This window comes from Taudactylus pleione, unplaced genomic scaffold, assembly GCF_031769625.1.
Source record: "Taudactylus pleione unplaced genomic scaffold, aTauple2 ptg000188l, whole genome shotgun sequence".
NCBI lineage: Eukaryota > Metazoa > Chordata > Amphibia > Anura > Myobatrachidae > Taudactylus > Taudactylus pleione.
In genome coordinates this window covers 4,476,808-4,496,050 of record NW_028284590.1, presented here as the reverse complement: position 1 = coordinate 4,496,050, position 19,243 = coordinate 4,476,808, and the positions used below count along the sequence as shown (strand labels likewise).

Genomic DNA, 19,243 nt, shown 5'->3' with positions numbered 1-19,243 from the left:
TTCTATAATACTACACTACTCACACATTGCACTAATTGTGTTCTGTAATACTACACTACTCAGATTGCACAAAGTGTGTTCTGTAATTCTACACTACTCACATTGCACAGTGTGTTCTGTAATACAACACTACTCACACATTGCACAGTGTGTTCTGTAATACTACACTACTCACACATTGCACTAATTGTGTTCTGTAATACTACACTACTCACACATTGCACTAATTGTGTTCTGTAATACTACACTACTCACACATTGCACTAATTGTGTTCTGTAATACTACTCTATTCACACATTGCACTAATTGTGTTCTGTAATACTACACTACTCAGATTGCACTAATTGTGTTCTATAATACTACACTACTCACACATTGCACTAATTGTGTTCTATAATACTACACTACTCACACATTGCACTAATTGTGTTCTGTAATACACTACTCACACATTGCACTAATTGTGTTCTGTAATACTACACTACTCACACATTGCACTAATTGTGTTCTGTAATACTACACTACTCACACATTGCACTAATTGTGTTCTATAATACTACTCTATTCACACATTGCACTAATTGTGTTCTGTAATACTGCACTACTCACATTGCACTAATTGTGTTCTATAATACTACACTACTCACATTGCACTAATTGTGTTCTATAATATTACACTACTCACACATTGCACTAATTGTGTTCTGTAATTCTACAATACTCACAGATTGCATTAATTGTGTACTGTAATACTACTCTACTCAGATTGCACTAATTGTGTTCTATAATACTACACTGCTCACACATTGCACTAATTGTGTTCTGTAATACTACACTACTCAGATTGCACTAATTGTGTTCTATAATACTACTCTATTCACACATTGCACTAATTGTGTTCTGTAATACTACACGACTCACACATTGCACTAATTGTGTTCTGTAATACTACTCTATTCACACATTGCACTAATTGTGTTCTGTAATACTACACTACTCAGATTGCACTAATTGTGTTCTATAATACTACACTACTCACACATTGCACTAATTGTGTTCTGTAATTCTACAATACTCACAGATTGTACTAATTGTGTTCTGTAATACTACACTACTCAGATTGCACTAATTGTGTTCTATAATACTACACTACTCACACATTGCACTAATTGTGTTCTGTAATACTACACTACTCAGATTGCACAAAGTGTGTTCTGTAATTCTACACTACTCACATTGCACAGTGTGTTCTGTAATACAACACTACTCACACATTGCACAGTGTGTTCTGTAATACTACACTACTCACACATTGCACTAATTGTGTTCTGTAATACTACACTACTCACACATTGCACTAATTGTGTTCTGTAATACTACACTACTCACACATTGCACTAATTGTGTTCTGTAATACTACTCTATTCACACATTGCACTAATTGTGTTCTGTAATACTACACTACTCAGATTGCACTAATTGTGTTCTATAATACTACACTACTCACACATTGCACTAATTGTGTTCTATAATACTACACTACTCACACATTGCACTAATTGTGTTCTGTAATACACTACTCACACATTGCACTAATTGTGTTCTGTAATACTACACTGCTCACACATTGCACTAATTGTGTTCTGTAATACTACACTACTCACAGATTGCACTAATTGTGCTCTGTAATACTACTCTATTCACAGATTGCACAGAGTGTGTTCTGTAATTCTACGCTACTCACAGATTGCACTAATTGTGTTCTATAATAGTGCACTACTCACAGATTGCACTAATTGTGTTCTATAATAGTGCACTACTCAGAGATTGCACTAATTGTGTTCTTCGGGTGACTGAGTCATACTCTCTGTATGAAGTGCTACGATTCAGCGGCCACAGGTTTTTTTTCCACGCCAAGTTCCTTGTGCTTCATTTACATACTCAGTCGCACACAGATATACAAGTGTCACATATCAAATTAATCAGCGCAGTCTCCTCCAGTTTCTGGCATGGCGCCCAGGACCCAGTGGCTGATTTACGCCAGGCATGTCGCACCGCATGGCGTATTGAGGCTCGGTGTTTGAGGACACATCTGTAACAGCCATCCTTCATTTTTATATAAGTATGCGTATAAATATAATGCACACACACTTTCCTTTACTACAAAGTTGAGCATCCTGTCTATAACCAGTAAATACACACCGAGCATAAGAAGATATGTCAATAAGAATAGAAACGTGTAATTCATTGACATTAGAAATATTGACATGAGATACAGTAACAAAGGGTCGTTGACAGAGGATTAGAGCGTGTTTTGCCGAATGAGTAATGACGAGTTGTTAACCAGTGTTTGCGCAATATCCAGGGGGGAGGAGGGCGTAAGGGGTTAAAAGTGGATAGAAGGAGTTATTCCCAGAAGGGGGAGGGGACAGTACGGCCGGGAAAGCATGGCTATGCGGTATTATGTTGTATTATGTGAAAGTTAAGAATCGTTCTACAAAAGGCACTTGCGTTTTGTTGTGTGGTTCTCAAGTTTTTGTAAAGGTTTTTGTAGAGGCGTAAATGACGGTGCCATATATTCCTTGTGCTATGTGTTGCAAATTCTCCTCCGTACAGCCGGAAAGGAAGGAGATAGTGGAGATTTCCTATAGTTCATTCTAGCACCCTGCACCTGTCATAACCCACGCGGTTTCTCTTTCCTGCCTGGGGTGTCGCTCTCTGCTCTGGTGCTTCTAGCACACTCTGGTCTGTATCTCCGCAGTTTGTTCCATCAGCTGAGTGTGCTAGAAGCACCAGAGCAGAAAGCAACACCCCAGGCAGGAAAGAGGAACTGCATGGGTGCAGGGTGCTAGAATGAGCACGAATTTCCAAACCGCTGCAAACTGGCAGGTCACGGCGGAAATGAAATGGTAAGTAACTTTAGATTTGGTGTTTTGTGGCTCCGGGGAGCTAGAGGCATAGATGTTACTTTGGGAGACATGGGAGATTGAAATGGAGAACTGAGTGAACTCAGTGGTCAAAACATCATCCCAATATGCAGAATGGCCGGAGACTTCCACCAGATGTGAATATATGTGCTGCTCTGCCCACAGTGACACCAACCTGAATCTGACGCCTGTGGATAAATGGCGTGGAGTTTAGCAGGCACCATATACCATTGGTAGTAGTGGATAGATGGAGTGGAGTTTAGCAGGCACCATATACCATTGGTAGTAGTGGATAGATGGCGTGGAGTTTAGCAGGCACCATATACCATTGGTAGTAGTGGATAGATGGCGTGGAGTTTAGCAGGCACCATATACCATTGGTAGTAGTGGATAGATGGAGTGGAGTTTAGCAGGCACCATATACCATTGTTAGTAGTGGATAGATGGCGTGGAGTTTGGCAGGCACCATATACCATTGGTGGTAGTGGATAGATGGCGTGGAGTTTAGCAGGCACCATATACCATTGGTAGTAGTGGATAGATGGCGTGGAGTTTAGCAGGCACCATATACCATTGGTAGTAGTGGATAGATGGCGTGGAGTTTAGCAGGCACCATATACCATAGGTAGTAGTGGATAGATGGCGTGGAGTTTGGCAGGCACCATATACCATTGGTAGTAGTGGATAGATGGCATGGAGTTTAGCAGGCACCATATACCATTGGTAGTAGTGGATAGATGGCGTGGAGTTTAGCAGGCACCATATACCATTGTTAGTAGTGGATAGATGGCGTGGAGTTTGGCAGGCACCATATACCATTGGTGGTAGTGGATAGATGGCGTGGAGTTTAGCAGGCACCATATACCATTGGTAGTAGTGGATAGATGGCGTGGAGTTTAGCAGGCACCATATACCATTGGTAGTAGTGGATAGATGGCGTGGAGTTTAGCAGGCACCATATACCATTGGTAGTAGTGGATAGATGGCGTGGAGTTTGGCAGGCACCATATACCATTGGTAGTAGTGGATAGATGGCATGGAGTTTAGCAGGCACCATATACCATTGGTAGTAGTGGATAGATGGCGTGGAGTTTGGCAGGCACCATATACCATTGGTAGTAGAAGTAGTAAAAATTCTCTTTAATAGCCACAGTTAACAAAAACTATGCAACATGTTTGTGGATCATCGACCAGTCCTCCTTGTCTAATGAAGTCCCTATGCCTCTCTCCCAGGTGCCCTAGGGTCCAGATGATTCCCATATACAGTATGCTAAAGGAGGGAGGCGGTTCCCTGTAGATCAGGAGTGTAAATACACAGTCTCTCAAAAGGTACTAAAGTCCTTAGGACAGTGAACTTTGTGGCTGAATGAATCCTACACCTGGACATAACATAAGTGGAGAGATTAAGGGAGAAGATGTTTATCTTGAAAGTCACAAACTGTTGCTGGGGCCTGATTCCCCCAGTATATGCAAATATTAGTGACTCTAGTGTGAAGCCAGTGCAAACTGCAGACCCCAGAGGAAAATCTGTATGCTTCCAGATTGAGGGGTAAGAAGAGAGGGGTACGGTGGCAGAGTAAGTTGCCTATTCCGTCTATCTCAAAGAGACAGGGTGAAAATTACAGATCACGGGCAGAGGCTCTGAGTGGACTGCAGGGTCTGGTTGAAGGATGCGGGTACAGTGATCGGGAGGGTTTGATACAGTCCTACTAGCCCAGGAGATGTATAAAGAGATCTTTAAGCCAATAGATCTTGTTTAATAGCCATCAGCATATTCGTGTTCTTAGCACCTAAATATCGGATAGTTAATGGCATCCATACAAAAATTAAAATAAAGCGCACAGAACAAATATTTATAAACTCCACTAAAAAGAAAATAAAAAAAATCTGGTTGCTATGGGCAACAGTACATTATTTGTGTGTGTCCCTCCATGTTCCTATGCTACTACTTCATCTTTCACCTTGATGTGTGGGTGTGTTGCCATGGATCACTTAGAATGCAGTGTCACTGCTGTGGTCTTTCATTCCTTTGCTTAGAGGTTTTTGGAAATAGAGGTATAAAAACCATGCACGCTTGTAAAGACATTTTTGCTTCTGGTGCATTAAAAAGCAACAGAATGTGAGGCCGCGAGGTTATAGACCTACTTAATGTCCTCTCCTCTGATGGCATTCCAGAGCACCTTCCGCACTTAGGCCCTCATTCAGAGCCGTACGCTCTGAGCAGAGCGCACGCTCTGAATGAGGGCCGGGCTCCATTTTCATGGAGCGTCCTCCTGGACACTCGTATAGCTGTGGGTCACCACCCACAGGCTATACGAGCGTGCATTTTGATGGCCGCGATGGTCGTGACCATCGCGACCATCGAAATTGCGAGCCGGAGCCTGTGGTTGAGGTTTTCAACCGCAAGCTCCGGAGTGATTTTGGCTCTATCAGAGCCAAAATCACTCCCACTGACATCACTAGTGATGTCAGTGGGCCGGCTTCTGACGGGAGGCGTTCCCGTGGGAACGCCCCCGTCAGGGAGGCACGCCCACCAAAGGGGGCGTGCTGTCTATCAACATTGACAGCACGCCCCCTTTGATCGGACACAATGAGCGAAGGAAAGTCCTTCGCTCGTCGTGTCTGGCGCATGCGCACGACGGAGCTCCCTCCGTCGTGCGCATGCTCAGTGCAGACCATCGACCCACTTGCGAGCGGACAGCCGCTCGCGAGTGGGTCTGAATCGGGCCCTTAGTCCTACTGAGCAACACACCCTCTCGCTGAGGGAACCCTGTACACTTTGCAGGACTTGAAATTAAGGTTCTAATAACTTGCTCGGAGTAGCACAGAGAGCCTAAGGAATAGAGCTTGGTACAGGGTTTGACAAATTTTTCTAAAATCTAGGAGCCAAGATGAAAGTGTAGGAGCCACCACCGTCCCCCCCAAAAAAAAATTACAGGAGTGAGTGAGGAGCACAGCTCTGTGTGTTATGCAACTGTTATACACACTATACTACACAAAATGGTCACAATTGAATGGATACAGGAAAATGGAGGCCCCCTCACTGCTCTGCACAGCTCCCCTGCTCCACCCCCCACCCTCCAGTAAGAACGGACCACGTTTCACATAAAAATAATAGTGCCAGAAAGTACAACAAAACCCCCCTCCCCTTGTGGTCACACCATAGACCCTACTGCCGGAGAGCTCTATGCAGCCGGATATAGGAGACAGTAGAAAACCGGGACGCACAGGAGGATCATCGTAGACTGGGACAGACAGCAGGGATCAGAGCAGGCCAGGATGGAGAGGAGTCGTCAGTGCAGGCTGGGACGGACACAGGCACAGCAGTCACCGCAGGCGACACTCAGCACATACACTCCTGTGCATGATATGAACACTGCAATACTATAGGCAGGAATCTCCGCCTGAGCTGATGAGGATCTGCTTCCTCCCTCACTGCTAAATCTAGTAGCCAGCAAAATCTGGTAGCCATGGCGACCTGGTCCCCGGGATTTGTCGAGCCCTGGCTTGGTGTACATTCTCCGGTGGCCAGGTAGATGCATAGACAAAGATAACAGCAGATTCATAAGTCCCCTTTTCTGTACCTGGGATAGTGGGGAGGCTCCTCGATTTATCTGTACCATGTTATGGGGCAATATCTATGGGCATGTAATAATTGTAGCGTGGATGAGCGATTGTAAATACAGTGGCTTAACTCTTAAGCTGGGTACACACTACACGATCCTGGGTCGCGGCCGACGACACGACCGATATGTCGGTCAGCTGTACACACTAAACGATATATTGTGCGAACGCACGATATATATCATTCAGTGGCCACAGGGTGTCATTCAAGTTCCCTTCTGATCGGCCTGCACTGCAGGCACATCAGAAGTTGCGATAAACGACCGGCAGGAACGCGCAATAGTTCGTACACACTAGAATATGTGCCCGATAAGTTGCCCCGCTTCGCCATGTCGGCTATTTCTTTATGTTCTCTCTCTACCCTCGAGAGTGGTGGTGCGTATTATGTTGCAAAAAAACTAGATGACCACTTAGGGGTATATTTACTGAAGTGGAGACGTTGCCCATAGCAACCAATCAGATTCTACTTATTTATCTAGCACGTTCTAGAAGATAATAGCCACAATCTTTTTGCTGGGGGCAACATCTCCACTTCTAAAACTCTAACTTTAGTAAATTTACCCCTTCGAGACTGAATGTATAACCATCTTTTGTATGTAAGAAATGGCGATCGTAGAACATCTCTAGCTCTTTTTATTTATTATTTAGGTGGCGTGTCGGATTTAGAGACCTGGGGGTCTATTTACTAAGCAGTGTTAGGAGATAAAGTAAACGGTGATAAGGTACCAGCCAATCGGCTCCTAATTGCCATCTCACAGGCTGTGTTTGAAAAAATGGCAGTTAGGAGCTGATTGGCTGGTACCTTATCACCCTTCACTTTATCTCCTAACACAGCTTAGTAAATAGACCCCTGACCTCAGACGGTTAATGACTGTCTGCCATTGCCACGTCTACTTCTAAATTGCAATAGTTATAACAAGTACTAAAAAATATTATACTCCAGAAATGCTATGGCATTTAGGGCCTGATTCAGAGCCGGACGCAATTAGCGCTCGCTCGTCCAGAAAATAGGGTTGGCTATTCAAATGAACCGTTCGCTCTTTGCGGTCTGTTCACGCCTCTAGGTCTGAACGAGCGAACAAAACTTGCGGTCGTTTTTTGGGAAACTACGCCCCCTGGCCGCTCGCATCCTACGTCATGTCCGCTATTTATTAGATTAATCGAGTACATCGACCAGGGTATGAACTGCTCGCTATTCTTGTGGTTGGTTTTTGCTACCACAATTTTGCGAGCAGTTCTGGCTATTAAATAACCCAGTGACGTGGTCAATGACGCTGCTGTTTTAATTATGCACACCCGTAAAACGCCCGTTTTGACCTTTAAGCACGCCTGCGTTCGGATCTCCACTCCCCGTTTTCAAGCACCTTCCCCTGTTTCCACCCACATACGCCTCCTCCTGTCACTGAAATTATCAGGCATTCGCTATTTTGCGAGCACATGAATTTTGACCGCACTGACTGGTTCGCGCATGCGTATAACTATCCGTACGCATGCGCAGTTGGGCAAACATCGCTCGGAGCGAACGAGCGGCCGCTTACGAGCGGCTCTGAATCCGGCCCTTAGTCCCGGGGAGAATGGAGCTGCCATTGAATTAATAGTACTCTGCCTAAAATTTGGCCAATTATTTCTGCCCTGTATAGTTTCCTAAGCCTGTAGCAGCCCATTCCCATGTGAATGCAGAGACAGCGATGCCCCTGAAAGGAGGGCTATCCAGTCAGTGGTGTATATCGTACTGATAAGCTGCCAGGTGTACTAGGATTATTTACTTAAGAAAAATCCTTGGTAATGACTTTGTTTATGTTTGGCCCCCAGGAGCCCTCACCTCGTTTGCTGCCGGCTATGTGAAGATCCGCTGGAGTCTGTGGTCCGAATTGGTCATTGGATTAGTCACCGCTTTCCAGGCCGGACTTCTCATCCTCATGAACACAACCACAAATATCTGGGTGTGCTATGTGGCTTATGTCCTTTTCCGCAGTTCATACCAATTCCTGGTTCCCATCGCCATGTAAGTATACTGGTAGTTTCACACACGTTGAAAACCGCTACAACTAATTCTGCCATTGACCGTAGGGCTGTGCAAACCACAGGAGCCAGTTAGCCAACGTTCTGGCAAAGAAATGACTGCTGGTGCCGAATTGTTGGGAATCCTTTTTATTGAGGTCAATTGATATACAGTTCCTCAGAGAACATGATTCTTCTAACTCCAAATTGTACATTATCTTGACCACCCTTGAATTATAGTAGTAGAGATGTAACAATCTCTGAAACTAGTTTCCGATGATTAAAGGAAAATGTATGTTTTGGTGGAATATTTAAAGTACTTTCCAATATGTTTGACATTGTTCCTTGCTACTGGTGACCGAGTCTTTTCTCGCAATGGCAACGTGTCGTCCTCCGATAAGATGCCACCAGCAGAAGCATAAGGGAGACGCCGATAGTCAGGACTCCAGAGCCCAGTAAAGAATCCTTTTGGGACCTGGTGGTACAGTACTTTGGATATTCCAAACGTGATTTGTGTAGTGTGAAGGGAAATTACTGTTTAACTATTAAGTTGTGATTTACATCATCATGTCACAGAGTCTTGTGCACTAAATATTTATTGATGTATTTTAAGTTTCCAGATTGCAAGCTCTTTGTCCAAAGAACTTTGTGCACTAGTGTTTGGAGTGAACACTTTCTTTGCCACAGTCTTGAAAACCATCATTACCATTGTTATCGCTGACAAGAGAGGCCTGGCTCTCTCTGTGCACCCACAGGTAACAGATGTGTGATCGTGCAACCGTGACAGAAATGTGTAACCATGTAGGGAAACATTAATAGGTTTGATTGTTTTATATGAGGTTCATCTATGTACAGTATGCCAGAGGGCTTATGTTATGGGCGTTATGAGTACATAGTGCTCTGGTGAGTGTGTGTGTTATGTAATTATGTGCCCCCATGGTAAACAAATGTCTGTGTGTGTTTGCTTGGAGCAAGCCAATAATTTACATCCACCATGTCGACCCCAGTTTGTACCCTTGAGTAATATAAATATATATAATCTGTCCAAGGATTCGGCACTCAGGTCATATCGTACACAATTATTGAGTAAAAATCTGAACAACCAAAATGTATTTATTATATTGTGACTTTATAGCTAGCACACACTTAGAGCGTCAGTTCAATGTCACCAGGGTCCCGCCCCCCTTTGCCACGGTGCTTTGTACAAAGCAGCTTGTACAGTGGCGGAACTCCCGGAGACAATGGAGTCAGTTGCCGCCGGGCGCCCAGCCCTGAAGGGGGCATCTGGCTCCATTGTCTCCAGGGTCCCGGCCGTTCCACTTCCTTCCACCTACCTACCCCTATACCGCTACCACCGGCTTCACTGTAAATAAAAGAAAGCCAGAGAGAGGAGCCGCAGAGCTGAGCGCCAATCAGCATCAGCGGCGCTCCTCCTCCGGCTCTACTACACACTCTGTGCTCTCGGGTGGCTGCGGACGTCACCACATATCATGTGACCGCCCGCGACCTCACCCTGTGCCTGCCCTGTGCTCCTCTGAAGAGCCGCCCAACACTGCAGAGTGCAGACGGACCGTGGTGGTGGAGACAAGACACTGTCTGTGTAGAGTGCGGCTGGGACCCGGGAGACAGGATCTGCGTGGGCAGCGCAGCGGGCTGTGGCACTGGGGAGACAGGCAGCAAGAATCAAGTATCAAGTAAGTCTGTCTGTCTGTCACAGTGTCTGGCAAGCCAAGCAAATGGGGTCATTGCCTGGCGTTGGGCTCGGCGGAGGGGGGGGGGTGTTGAGGGAGGGGGGGGATAATATATTCACTATGCATATATTTTGTCACTCTGCCATGTTAGGGGGAGGAGGGGTGTGCTGAGAGAGCGGTGGATGATAGATTTATAAAGCTTATTTTTTATCACTGCCATGTTAGGGGGGGAGGGGTGTGGTGAGGGAGGGGGGTATGATATATTTATAAAGCATATATTTTATCACTGCCATGGTAGGGGTGTGGTGAGGGAGGGGGGGGATGATATATTTATAAAGCATATATTTTATCACTCTGCCATGTTGAATCATTGTACATGCCAGAGTGATAAAACATATGCTCTTTAAATATACTCCCCCCCCCCCCCCCCCTAACATTACAGTGATAATAAAACATATGCTCTATAAATATAACACCCTCCCCCTTACATGACATAGTGATAACATATATACTCTTTAAATATATCACCCCCCCCCAGCACCTACCCCACCCCCGTAGCCCCCCAAATTCATGATGCATTTAAATTTAGAGCAAGGTTATACTGTTTTATATATATATATATATATATATATATATATATATATATATATCATAAAGATATTATTTGTCAAATAAAAGGTGGGAGCAGTGATTTAGCAAAAAGTAAAGTGAGACATTTATAATCTTTCAGTGCTACATGTGTAATTGGGTAAATCTTGCATCATGTCATAGGGGCCCATTTATTAATAATTGCCTTTGCAATGCGATCAGGGCATGCCAGTAACGCCCCTGACTGTATTGCAAAAAGCGATCCTATCAGCCGAATGTATCATCCGGGACATGCAGGGACACTGGGCCTAATTCAGACCCGCTTGCGAGCGCAGGACGCTCGCAAGCGGGTCGATGGTGCCCTAATGCGCATGCGCACGACGGAGGGAGCTCCGTCGTGCGCATGCACGAGACCCGGAGAGCGACAGGGTAGCCGTCGCTCGGGGTCTCGCACCAAAGGGGGCGTGCTGTCGATGGTGACTGGCGGGGTCGTGGCTTCCAGACGGAGGCGTTCCCATGGGAACGCCTATTGTCTGGGTCCGGCCCCACTGACATCAGTCTTGACCATCGCGACCATCATCATGGACGCTCGCATAAGCTGTGGGTGGTAACCCACAGCTATGCGAGCGTCCAAGAGGCCGCTCCAAGTTGAGGTAGGAGGGTCCTGATTCAGAGCGAGCGCTCTGGTCAGAGCGTCCGACTCTGAATCTGGCCTTCGGGCTCCGAAAGGATCCCGTCACTGCGATGTCTCCAGAGAGTGGCCGGCCAGTGCAGGGGGTGGTGCGCATGCGCAGTTCTGTGGACTGCACATGGATATCCGCTGTAGCCGGGGAGGGTTCCGGCGTATCCCTCCGCCGACTAATAGTGCGCAATGTAGCCCATAGGCTACAGCGGCTAACGTCTTCTTCAGATGGCGTTAGCTGCAGGGGCCAATATTGGGAATGCATCGCATTCCGGATATTGGACCATTTGGCAGCATCGCAGGAGGTGTGTCTGCCAGCGGGACTGGAGGGACCGTAATACATTTGGGGAATTTACCTCAAATATTCAGAGATAAAAAGATGTGTGTTCCTGTGGCAGTGAAATGTGGCAAATATAAATGGGTTAAAAGGATTTGTGTACTTTGTGGGTTAGGGGATACGAAACGATGGTATGGGTGGAGTAAATGCATCCAATAACTGTTACTGTATTTAACTGAAAAATTTAAAATAATTACACTATATCTTTGAATTAACAGTCCATCTACCCCAGTGATTCCCAACCTCGATCCTCAAGGCACACTAACAGTCCTGATTTTAATGACATCCATGCTTAAGCACAGATGGTTAAATCAAAATACCTAAGGTACTAATTAATACACCTGTGCTCAACTATGGCTATCCTTATAACTTGGACTGTTAGTGTGCCTTGAGGACCGTGGTTGGGAACCCCTGATCTACCCTATCAATTATTTAGCAAACACCCCATGAACAAACACACATACTATGAACTCATTCGTAGCCATTACTCCTAGTGTTATAATATTTATTCTCATTATCTGGATCCAATTATCTGTTGAAGCTTGGGGAGTGCTACAGCGCACTCTCCATGTTTGCTCCTACGGGGAGGCTTCAATCTATAACAAAGATGGCTATCATTTTGTATTCTGCACATGTGTGGTGCCATCTTGTATTCTGTGTCAGAGCGCCACGGTGGGACACGGGCGTGACCACTTAGCTCAGTGAGACCCCGCAATATACTGCAATCCACAGCTATCATACCTGCTTGTATCCTGCACCACTACCCCCATACAATCACGTCTGGTGACGGTATGCTCCGCTCCAGCTCCATGCTAAGAGTCTGTTACAGTCTTAACATGGAGTATGGCTATACATCCACATTACAACTAAATAAACGGCGCCACTGGTTAAGTATTGGGCCTTTTGATTTGGGAGGGCTCGCGTGTACTATTACTCTACCATACCACAGCCAACAGTACACCACATACTTTAGTATTCGCTCCCCTTAAGAAATGCTCTATGGCTTTTTCTGGAGCGCCATGAGCTGCTTGAATACAATCCTAAGAGTAGGGATGTGGTAATTTAGGGGAGGCTGTTGGCCCTTGAAACTCTAGGGGCCTGATTCAGACCCATTCGCTAGGCTGCGTGCGCTCGTAGCTGGCCGATTTTCGCACACTGCTTTTAACATAAATTATAACCACAAAACTTAAAAAAAATTAAATGAACATCATTCATAAGCTTCACTTAATGTAATTCCCTAGTATTTAACAATATACCCCTACATCATCATAAATGGGCTAACAGAGTTTTAAATGTCATATTCGTTCTTCCCATCCTGAAACCAATTAGAAGTAACTATTTTCATATTGGAAACATTTTCACTTTTGCGCAGTGTTATGGGATACTTGTACATTATAGTAATTTCTGTCACCTGATTGTTCTCCACTTATTACAATTTGCACTACATTTGTATTTGAGTAAAGCAGTTGGATATTCCAAAACTTGGACCATGTCTGCAAATCCTGGTAAAGGAAAACTCATTGGTGCTGCACGAAGGACAATTAAGAAACGTAAGCAAGCTTCAGAAAGTGAACTATTGCAAAAGATTCCAAAACTTAGTACTTATTTCAGTAACCCATGTCAAAAAACTTTGGTGCATCTTCAGAAGAAACTGAAGAGTGTCAGAGCAGAATGCGGGAGAGATTCAGAAAGATACTGATGAGTCTACTTCAGAACAACTACTTGAAGGGTCTGCAGTAGCACCTGAAGAACAGAATGATGCTGAAACATTTCCTGAAACAGAAAGAGACTGTGAATATACTACAACAGTAGAGCGTTTACCACCGACTGCTGACAGAGCTCATTTTGGAGCAAAAACTCTGAATTCTTTTGAAAAGAAATTTGTTGTTCAAAGTGGCTTCTATCAGCCAAAGGGCCCTTTCCCAAAACAGAAAGAGGGCTCTTCCAAAGGTCGCAGTTTCAGCGAACACTTTTACACACGCCGCACAAAGTCTGGCTTAAGTTTACAAAGAATATGGCTCTCATATAGTCCAATTGCTGACAAATGCTACTGCACCCCATGTCGGCTCTTTAGTACAACACAGAATCAAGCGTGGACTGAGGGAACAAATGATTGGAAAAATCTGCCACGCAGCATAGAGAGACATGAGAATTCTACAGCACATTCAGAAGCTTGTCAGGTGTACAACATGTGGAAAACTGATTGCACTGTGGATCTCTTGGCCGACAAGCAAATATATGAAAATCAGAAATACTGGCGTCTTGTACTGGATCGTATTGTAAATGTCATCATTACGCTTTCCAGATGCAATCTAGCGTTTCGTGGTCATCGAGAGCAGGATTATGTTGAGGATAAGCCTGTGCTTGGCTCACATGGAAACTTTCTTGAATTTATTCATCTGATAGCTAGATATGATCCAGTACTTGAAAATGTACTGAGTAAGCCAAAGGGGTCCACAAAATATTTAAGTGGCTCCATCCAAAATGAGATCGTTGACATTCTTTCCAATCGTGTGAAGCAGCAAATCATAGATGAATAGCACATGCTCCATTTGTCTCTGTGATTATGGACACAACAATGGACATTTCAAAGACAGACCTATTGAGCAAGATATTTCGTTATGTCACAATTGAGAAGAATGATGACTGCATACCAGTCACTTTAAGAATTAATGAATCTTTTGTGGGATAAGGTGAAGTTAAAACTCAAAAAGCAGATGATCTGGCAGCAGTCATACTGGAAGAAATTGAAAACATCACAGAACTGCGGAAGTTAAGAGGGCAAGGATACGATGGGGCAGCCAACATGAGCGGGGCATATGGTGGAGTCCAGACTCTGATGAAACAGAAGGCACCAAAAGCTCAGTATATTCATTGTTGTGCTCATGCTTTAAATCTTGCCATCAATGATGCAGTGAAGCATGTACAGGATTTAAGGCAATTTTTTGATCTGCTTGAAAGACTATACATCTTCAGTGCTATCAGTAGGTGGAATCGTCTACAAAAGGAAGGCAACAGCTCAGTTACTCTCAAGCGACTTTTCCCTACTCGCTGGTCATCCAGGAATCAAGCCTTACTAGCTCTTCGGACTCGATTTGTGGATGTCATGAAGCTGCTTACCATCTTGTCATTCGCCGGGAAGAATGGTGAGGAAAAATGCGAAGCAACATCACTTAAGAAATATTTTGAGAGTTTTTCCTCAATTGTAACTGGGATTGTCCTGTCAAAGGTTCTTGGACCACTGGATATTATATCCAAATCAATGCAGTCACAGTCAAGTGATCTTAACACTCCTGTTGTGCTACTGCAGTCATTTGTACAGGATATGTTGGAATTACGCAACAACTGGGAAACTACGGTGTCCTTGGCAAAGGAGTTAGCAAGTAGTTGGGGGATAGAATGCATGTTCTTTCCATCAAAACGGATTCGCCAAGTCAAAAGTTTCCATGATGATCTCTCAAGGGATTCTAGACTACAGTCTGCTGAGAAACGCTTTCAAGTGGAAGTTTTTAATGCACTTATCGACATCACCATTATTCAAATGGAAACCCGTTTTCAGGCAATGCAGAAGATTTACAAACTGTTTATGTGCATACAGCCAAAGATCATTCTTGAGAAGAGCGTTGAGGAACTGATCGGGCTCTCGAAGTTTCTCACCAATCAGTATTCTGATGATATTTCTGATGAACTTGCCGACCATTTAGTGCTATTTAAATTGACACTCAGTGTAAAACTTGGTAACATTAATTCTGTTAAAGAATTAGCAGAGTTCCTGTTGATCAATCATCCGGAATTGGCCAGCAGTTTTTCAGAAGTGATCATCGCAAGCCTGTTGTATTTAACGCTTCCTATCACAGTTGCATTAGCAGAAAGAAGCTTCTCCAAGTTGAAACTCATTAAAACATACCTGCGCAGCACGATGTCCGAAACTCGATTGAGCTCCCTTGCAATTTTATCAATAGAAAACCAACGATTGAACAGTGTAAACACTGAAGAGCTAATTGACAGTTTTGCAGAATCAAAGGCCCATCAAAAACCTTTCTGAGCAACTCTACACTGCTGGTTTATTTATATTTTGTTTGTGTTGTGAGGACTTTAAACTGACTCAATTCGTTCATAAAAAAAGTGATCATATAATCACTATGTTCAACGCACTTAGTTTAAATATAGTTGGTGAGGTGTTAATTTACCTGATAATAAATCGTAATTTGTTTCACTCTTCATTGACTTCAACTATGTATCATTTTGAATGCTAGGTGTGTTTACAAAGCCATGTCAAGCTTAAATTTGTTTTAAACTTGTGGAGGGGAGGGGGGGGGGCATCAACATTTATCTTGCCTCCGGGCAACTGAGATGAAGTTACGCCACTGAGCTTGTATGTCCTGCAGTATACTCGCCTTTTCAAGGGGATGTAGTTAGTATGCCGGCCGTCGGAAGCCTAACCCTAATGCCGAACCCAAACCCTCCACCTAGTGCCTAGCCCCTAACTCTAACCCCAATTCTTACTGTTGGGATGCTGTCTCCGGAACTCTGACCGGCGTCCGGATTCCTGAGCTGGCATTGTGAGCGTCAACATCCCGACAGCCGGCATAATAACTATATCCCATACAGAGAATTCGTCTCCTTTTTTTTTAAATGGTTTTGCAGAATGTGGTGGTGTGTAGTGGTGTAAGGTGGAGTTGTGAGCAGTCTTGTGTTCTTTTTCTATTGTACAGTACTAGGCAACACAATGAGTGTGCTGTGATTGCCATTGGGATACAGGGTGAGTTGTATCCAAACGTCTGTGGAGGACAAGTGAAGTAGTTGCTTGCAGCAACCAATCGCCTTATATTATTCATATAGTATATTCTATAAAATGATAGCTGGAAGCTGATTGGTTGCTATGGCAACTTCTCCACCTCCCCCACAGTTACAGAATGATCAGTATTGTACAAGAGTGACTGCTATACGTGGTGACACACTCAACCTATTTTTGACGCTTCACTCTTTTTTTTCTTTTTTTTTTCCTTAGTTTTATGTCTACTTTGCCTACTTTACACTCCTGGCCCTGGCATACCTTGTTGCTGCTGCCGTGGTTATCATCAAGCACAAGCAAGTTGAGCGTGTTGAAGCGAATGGCAAGACGCAACCGGAGGCACCCGCCGAGCAGAAGGCGGTGACTGATACAATTGCTAGCATCGAATCTCATGCATAAAGCCACCAGACCGTCTCCAAACACAAGAAAACAGTATTCCAGTATTAGCACATACTCCTAATCAGCCTGTGCTAAAAGCAATGCTGCTGTCATTAGGACAATATATTATTAGGAATAGTGAGAGCAAGTTGTGCTAGTATCAAGGTACCTATTGTACACGCAGCGAGATCTTGCCTCTCCGCATAAATGAAGAGTAGGTAAACATAGCTGCTTTGGGTCATTCCCATCTAGAACCCTTAACACTGGTTGGCAGACTGAAAACTGATGATCGAATCCACTGCAGAGAATGTGAGAAGGATCTCAGGGATTTGGCATTGCCATAGGACAGAAGTTCTCGATCTTGGCTGTTAACAAAGTAATTCATTAAGAAAGTTTATACGCCTTAGAGAACATTCTCGCTGCACCATCCGTGCCAGGAGGTTAATCTTTGGATGACTTTTAACATCTCTACAGTTTGAGAAGAGTTGCTTAACTAGAACTCTGAGTACAAGAGAAACGGTTTTGGATGTCCGCACAGTCTTACACTGTAATCACTGGAGGAACAATGAACTTTAAACTGTGAAGTGCCCGAACAAAGATAATTTATTGTCTGGTTCATTATTTAATGAAAACAGTTTTAAAGGACAGTGATAAGCAAAATAGTGTGACAGGTATACACTAATGATGGGTCCCCACTATGGGACTAAAAGTGCACTTATAATTTTTATTGCCTTAGCTATACAACAAAGTATGCGGTTAATTTAACAAACACCTATTATTTTTTTTCCAGCAAAATGTACTGTGTGCACTATTTTCATACCTGCTGTACCTTTGGACCAAAATAAATACAGAGCTACAGAATGTGCGTGCATGAGTTTGTGTGGGTTTTTTTCTTCCTTCATTAAGATTTATTATATATACAGATACACTGAATATACAGTCAGGTGCATAAATATTGGGACATTGACAGAATTTTCATATTTTGGTCTCTCTTCACCACCACAATGGCTTTGAAATGAAACAAACAAGATGTGATTTAACTGCAGACTTTCAGATTTAATTTGAGGGTAATTACATCCAAATCAGGTGAACGGTGTAGGAATTACAACGGTTTCTATATGTGCCTCCCACTTTTTAAGGAGCCAAAAGTAATGGGACAATCTAAACAATCCTAAATCTAACTTTCACTTTTTAATACTTTGTTGCAAACCCTTTGCAGGCAATTACAGCCTGAAGTCTGGAACGCATAGACATCACCAGATGCTGGGTTTCATCCTTGGTGATGCTCTGCCAGGCCTCTACTGCAAATGTCTTCAGTTCCTGCTTGTTCTTGGGGCATTTTCCCTTCAGTTTTGTCTTCATCAAGTGAAATGCATGCTCAATCGGATTCAGGTCAGGGGATTGACTTGGCCATTGCATAACATTCCACTTTTTATCCTTAAAAAACTCTTTGGTTGTTTTTGCAGTATGCTTCGGGCCATTGTCCATCTGCACTGTGAAGCGCCGTCCAATGAGTTCTGAAGCATTTGACTGAATATGAGTATATAATATTGCCCGAAACACTTCAGAATTAATTCTGCTGCTTTTGTCAGCAGTTACATCATCAATAAATACAAGGGAACCAGTTCCATTGGCAGCCATACATGCCCACGCCATGACACTACCACTACCATGCTTCACTGATGAGGTGGTATATTTTGGATCATGAGCAGTTCCTTTCTTTCTCCATACTCTTCTCTTCCCATCACTCTGGTACAAGTTGATCTTTGTCTCATCTGTCCATAGGATGTTGTTCCAGAACTGTAATGGCTTTGTTAGATGTTGTTTGGCAAACTCTAAGCTGGTCTTCTTGTTTTTGTGGCTCACCAATGGTTTACATCTTGTGGTGAACCCTCTAATATTCACTCTTGTGAAGTCTTCTCTTGATTGTTGATTTTGACACATATACACCTACCTCCTGGAGAGTGTTCTTGATTTGGCCAATTGTTGTGAAAGGGTTTTTCTTCACCAGGGAAATAATTCTTCTGTCATCCACCACAGTTTTTCTCCGTGGTCTTCCGGGTCTTTTGCTGTTGCTGAGCTCTCCGGTGCGTTCTTTTTTAAGAATGTTCCAAACAGCTATCTTTTGCTATCTCTCTGATGGGTTTGTTTTGATTTTTCAGCCTAATGATGGCTTGCTTCACTGATAGTGACAGCTCTTTGGATCTCATATTGAGAGT

General features: G+C 43.8%; 1 protein-coding gene across 3 annotated transcripts in view; it reads left to right on the top strand.

Moving 5' to 3' along the window:
- The window catches only part of SLC19A1 (solute carrier family 19 member 1), a 42,196-nt gene extending 24,324 nt beyond the window's left edge, over positions 1–17,872 (top strand). For all 3 annotated transcript variants that reach the window (XM_088476371.1, XM_088476373.1, XM_088476372.1), the window contains exons 4-6: positions 8,365–8,557; positions 9,167–9,308; positions 16,863–17,872. In XM_088476371.1, coding sequence (XP_088332497.1) covers positions 8,365–8,557; positions 9,167–9,308; positions 16,863–17,045 — 518 coding nt within the window. In that variant the 3' untranslated portion in view covers positions 17,046–17,872. The remainder of the gene's footprint in view (positions 1–8,364; positions 8,558–9,166; positions 9,309–16,862) is intronic.
- The last annotated feature ends 1,371 nt before the right edge of the window (positions 17,873–19,243 follow it).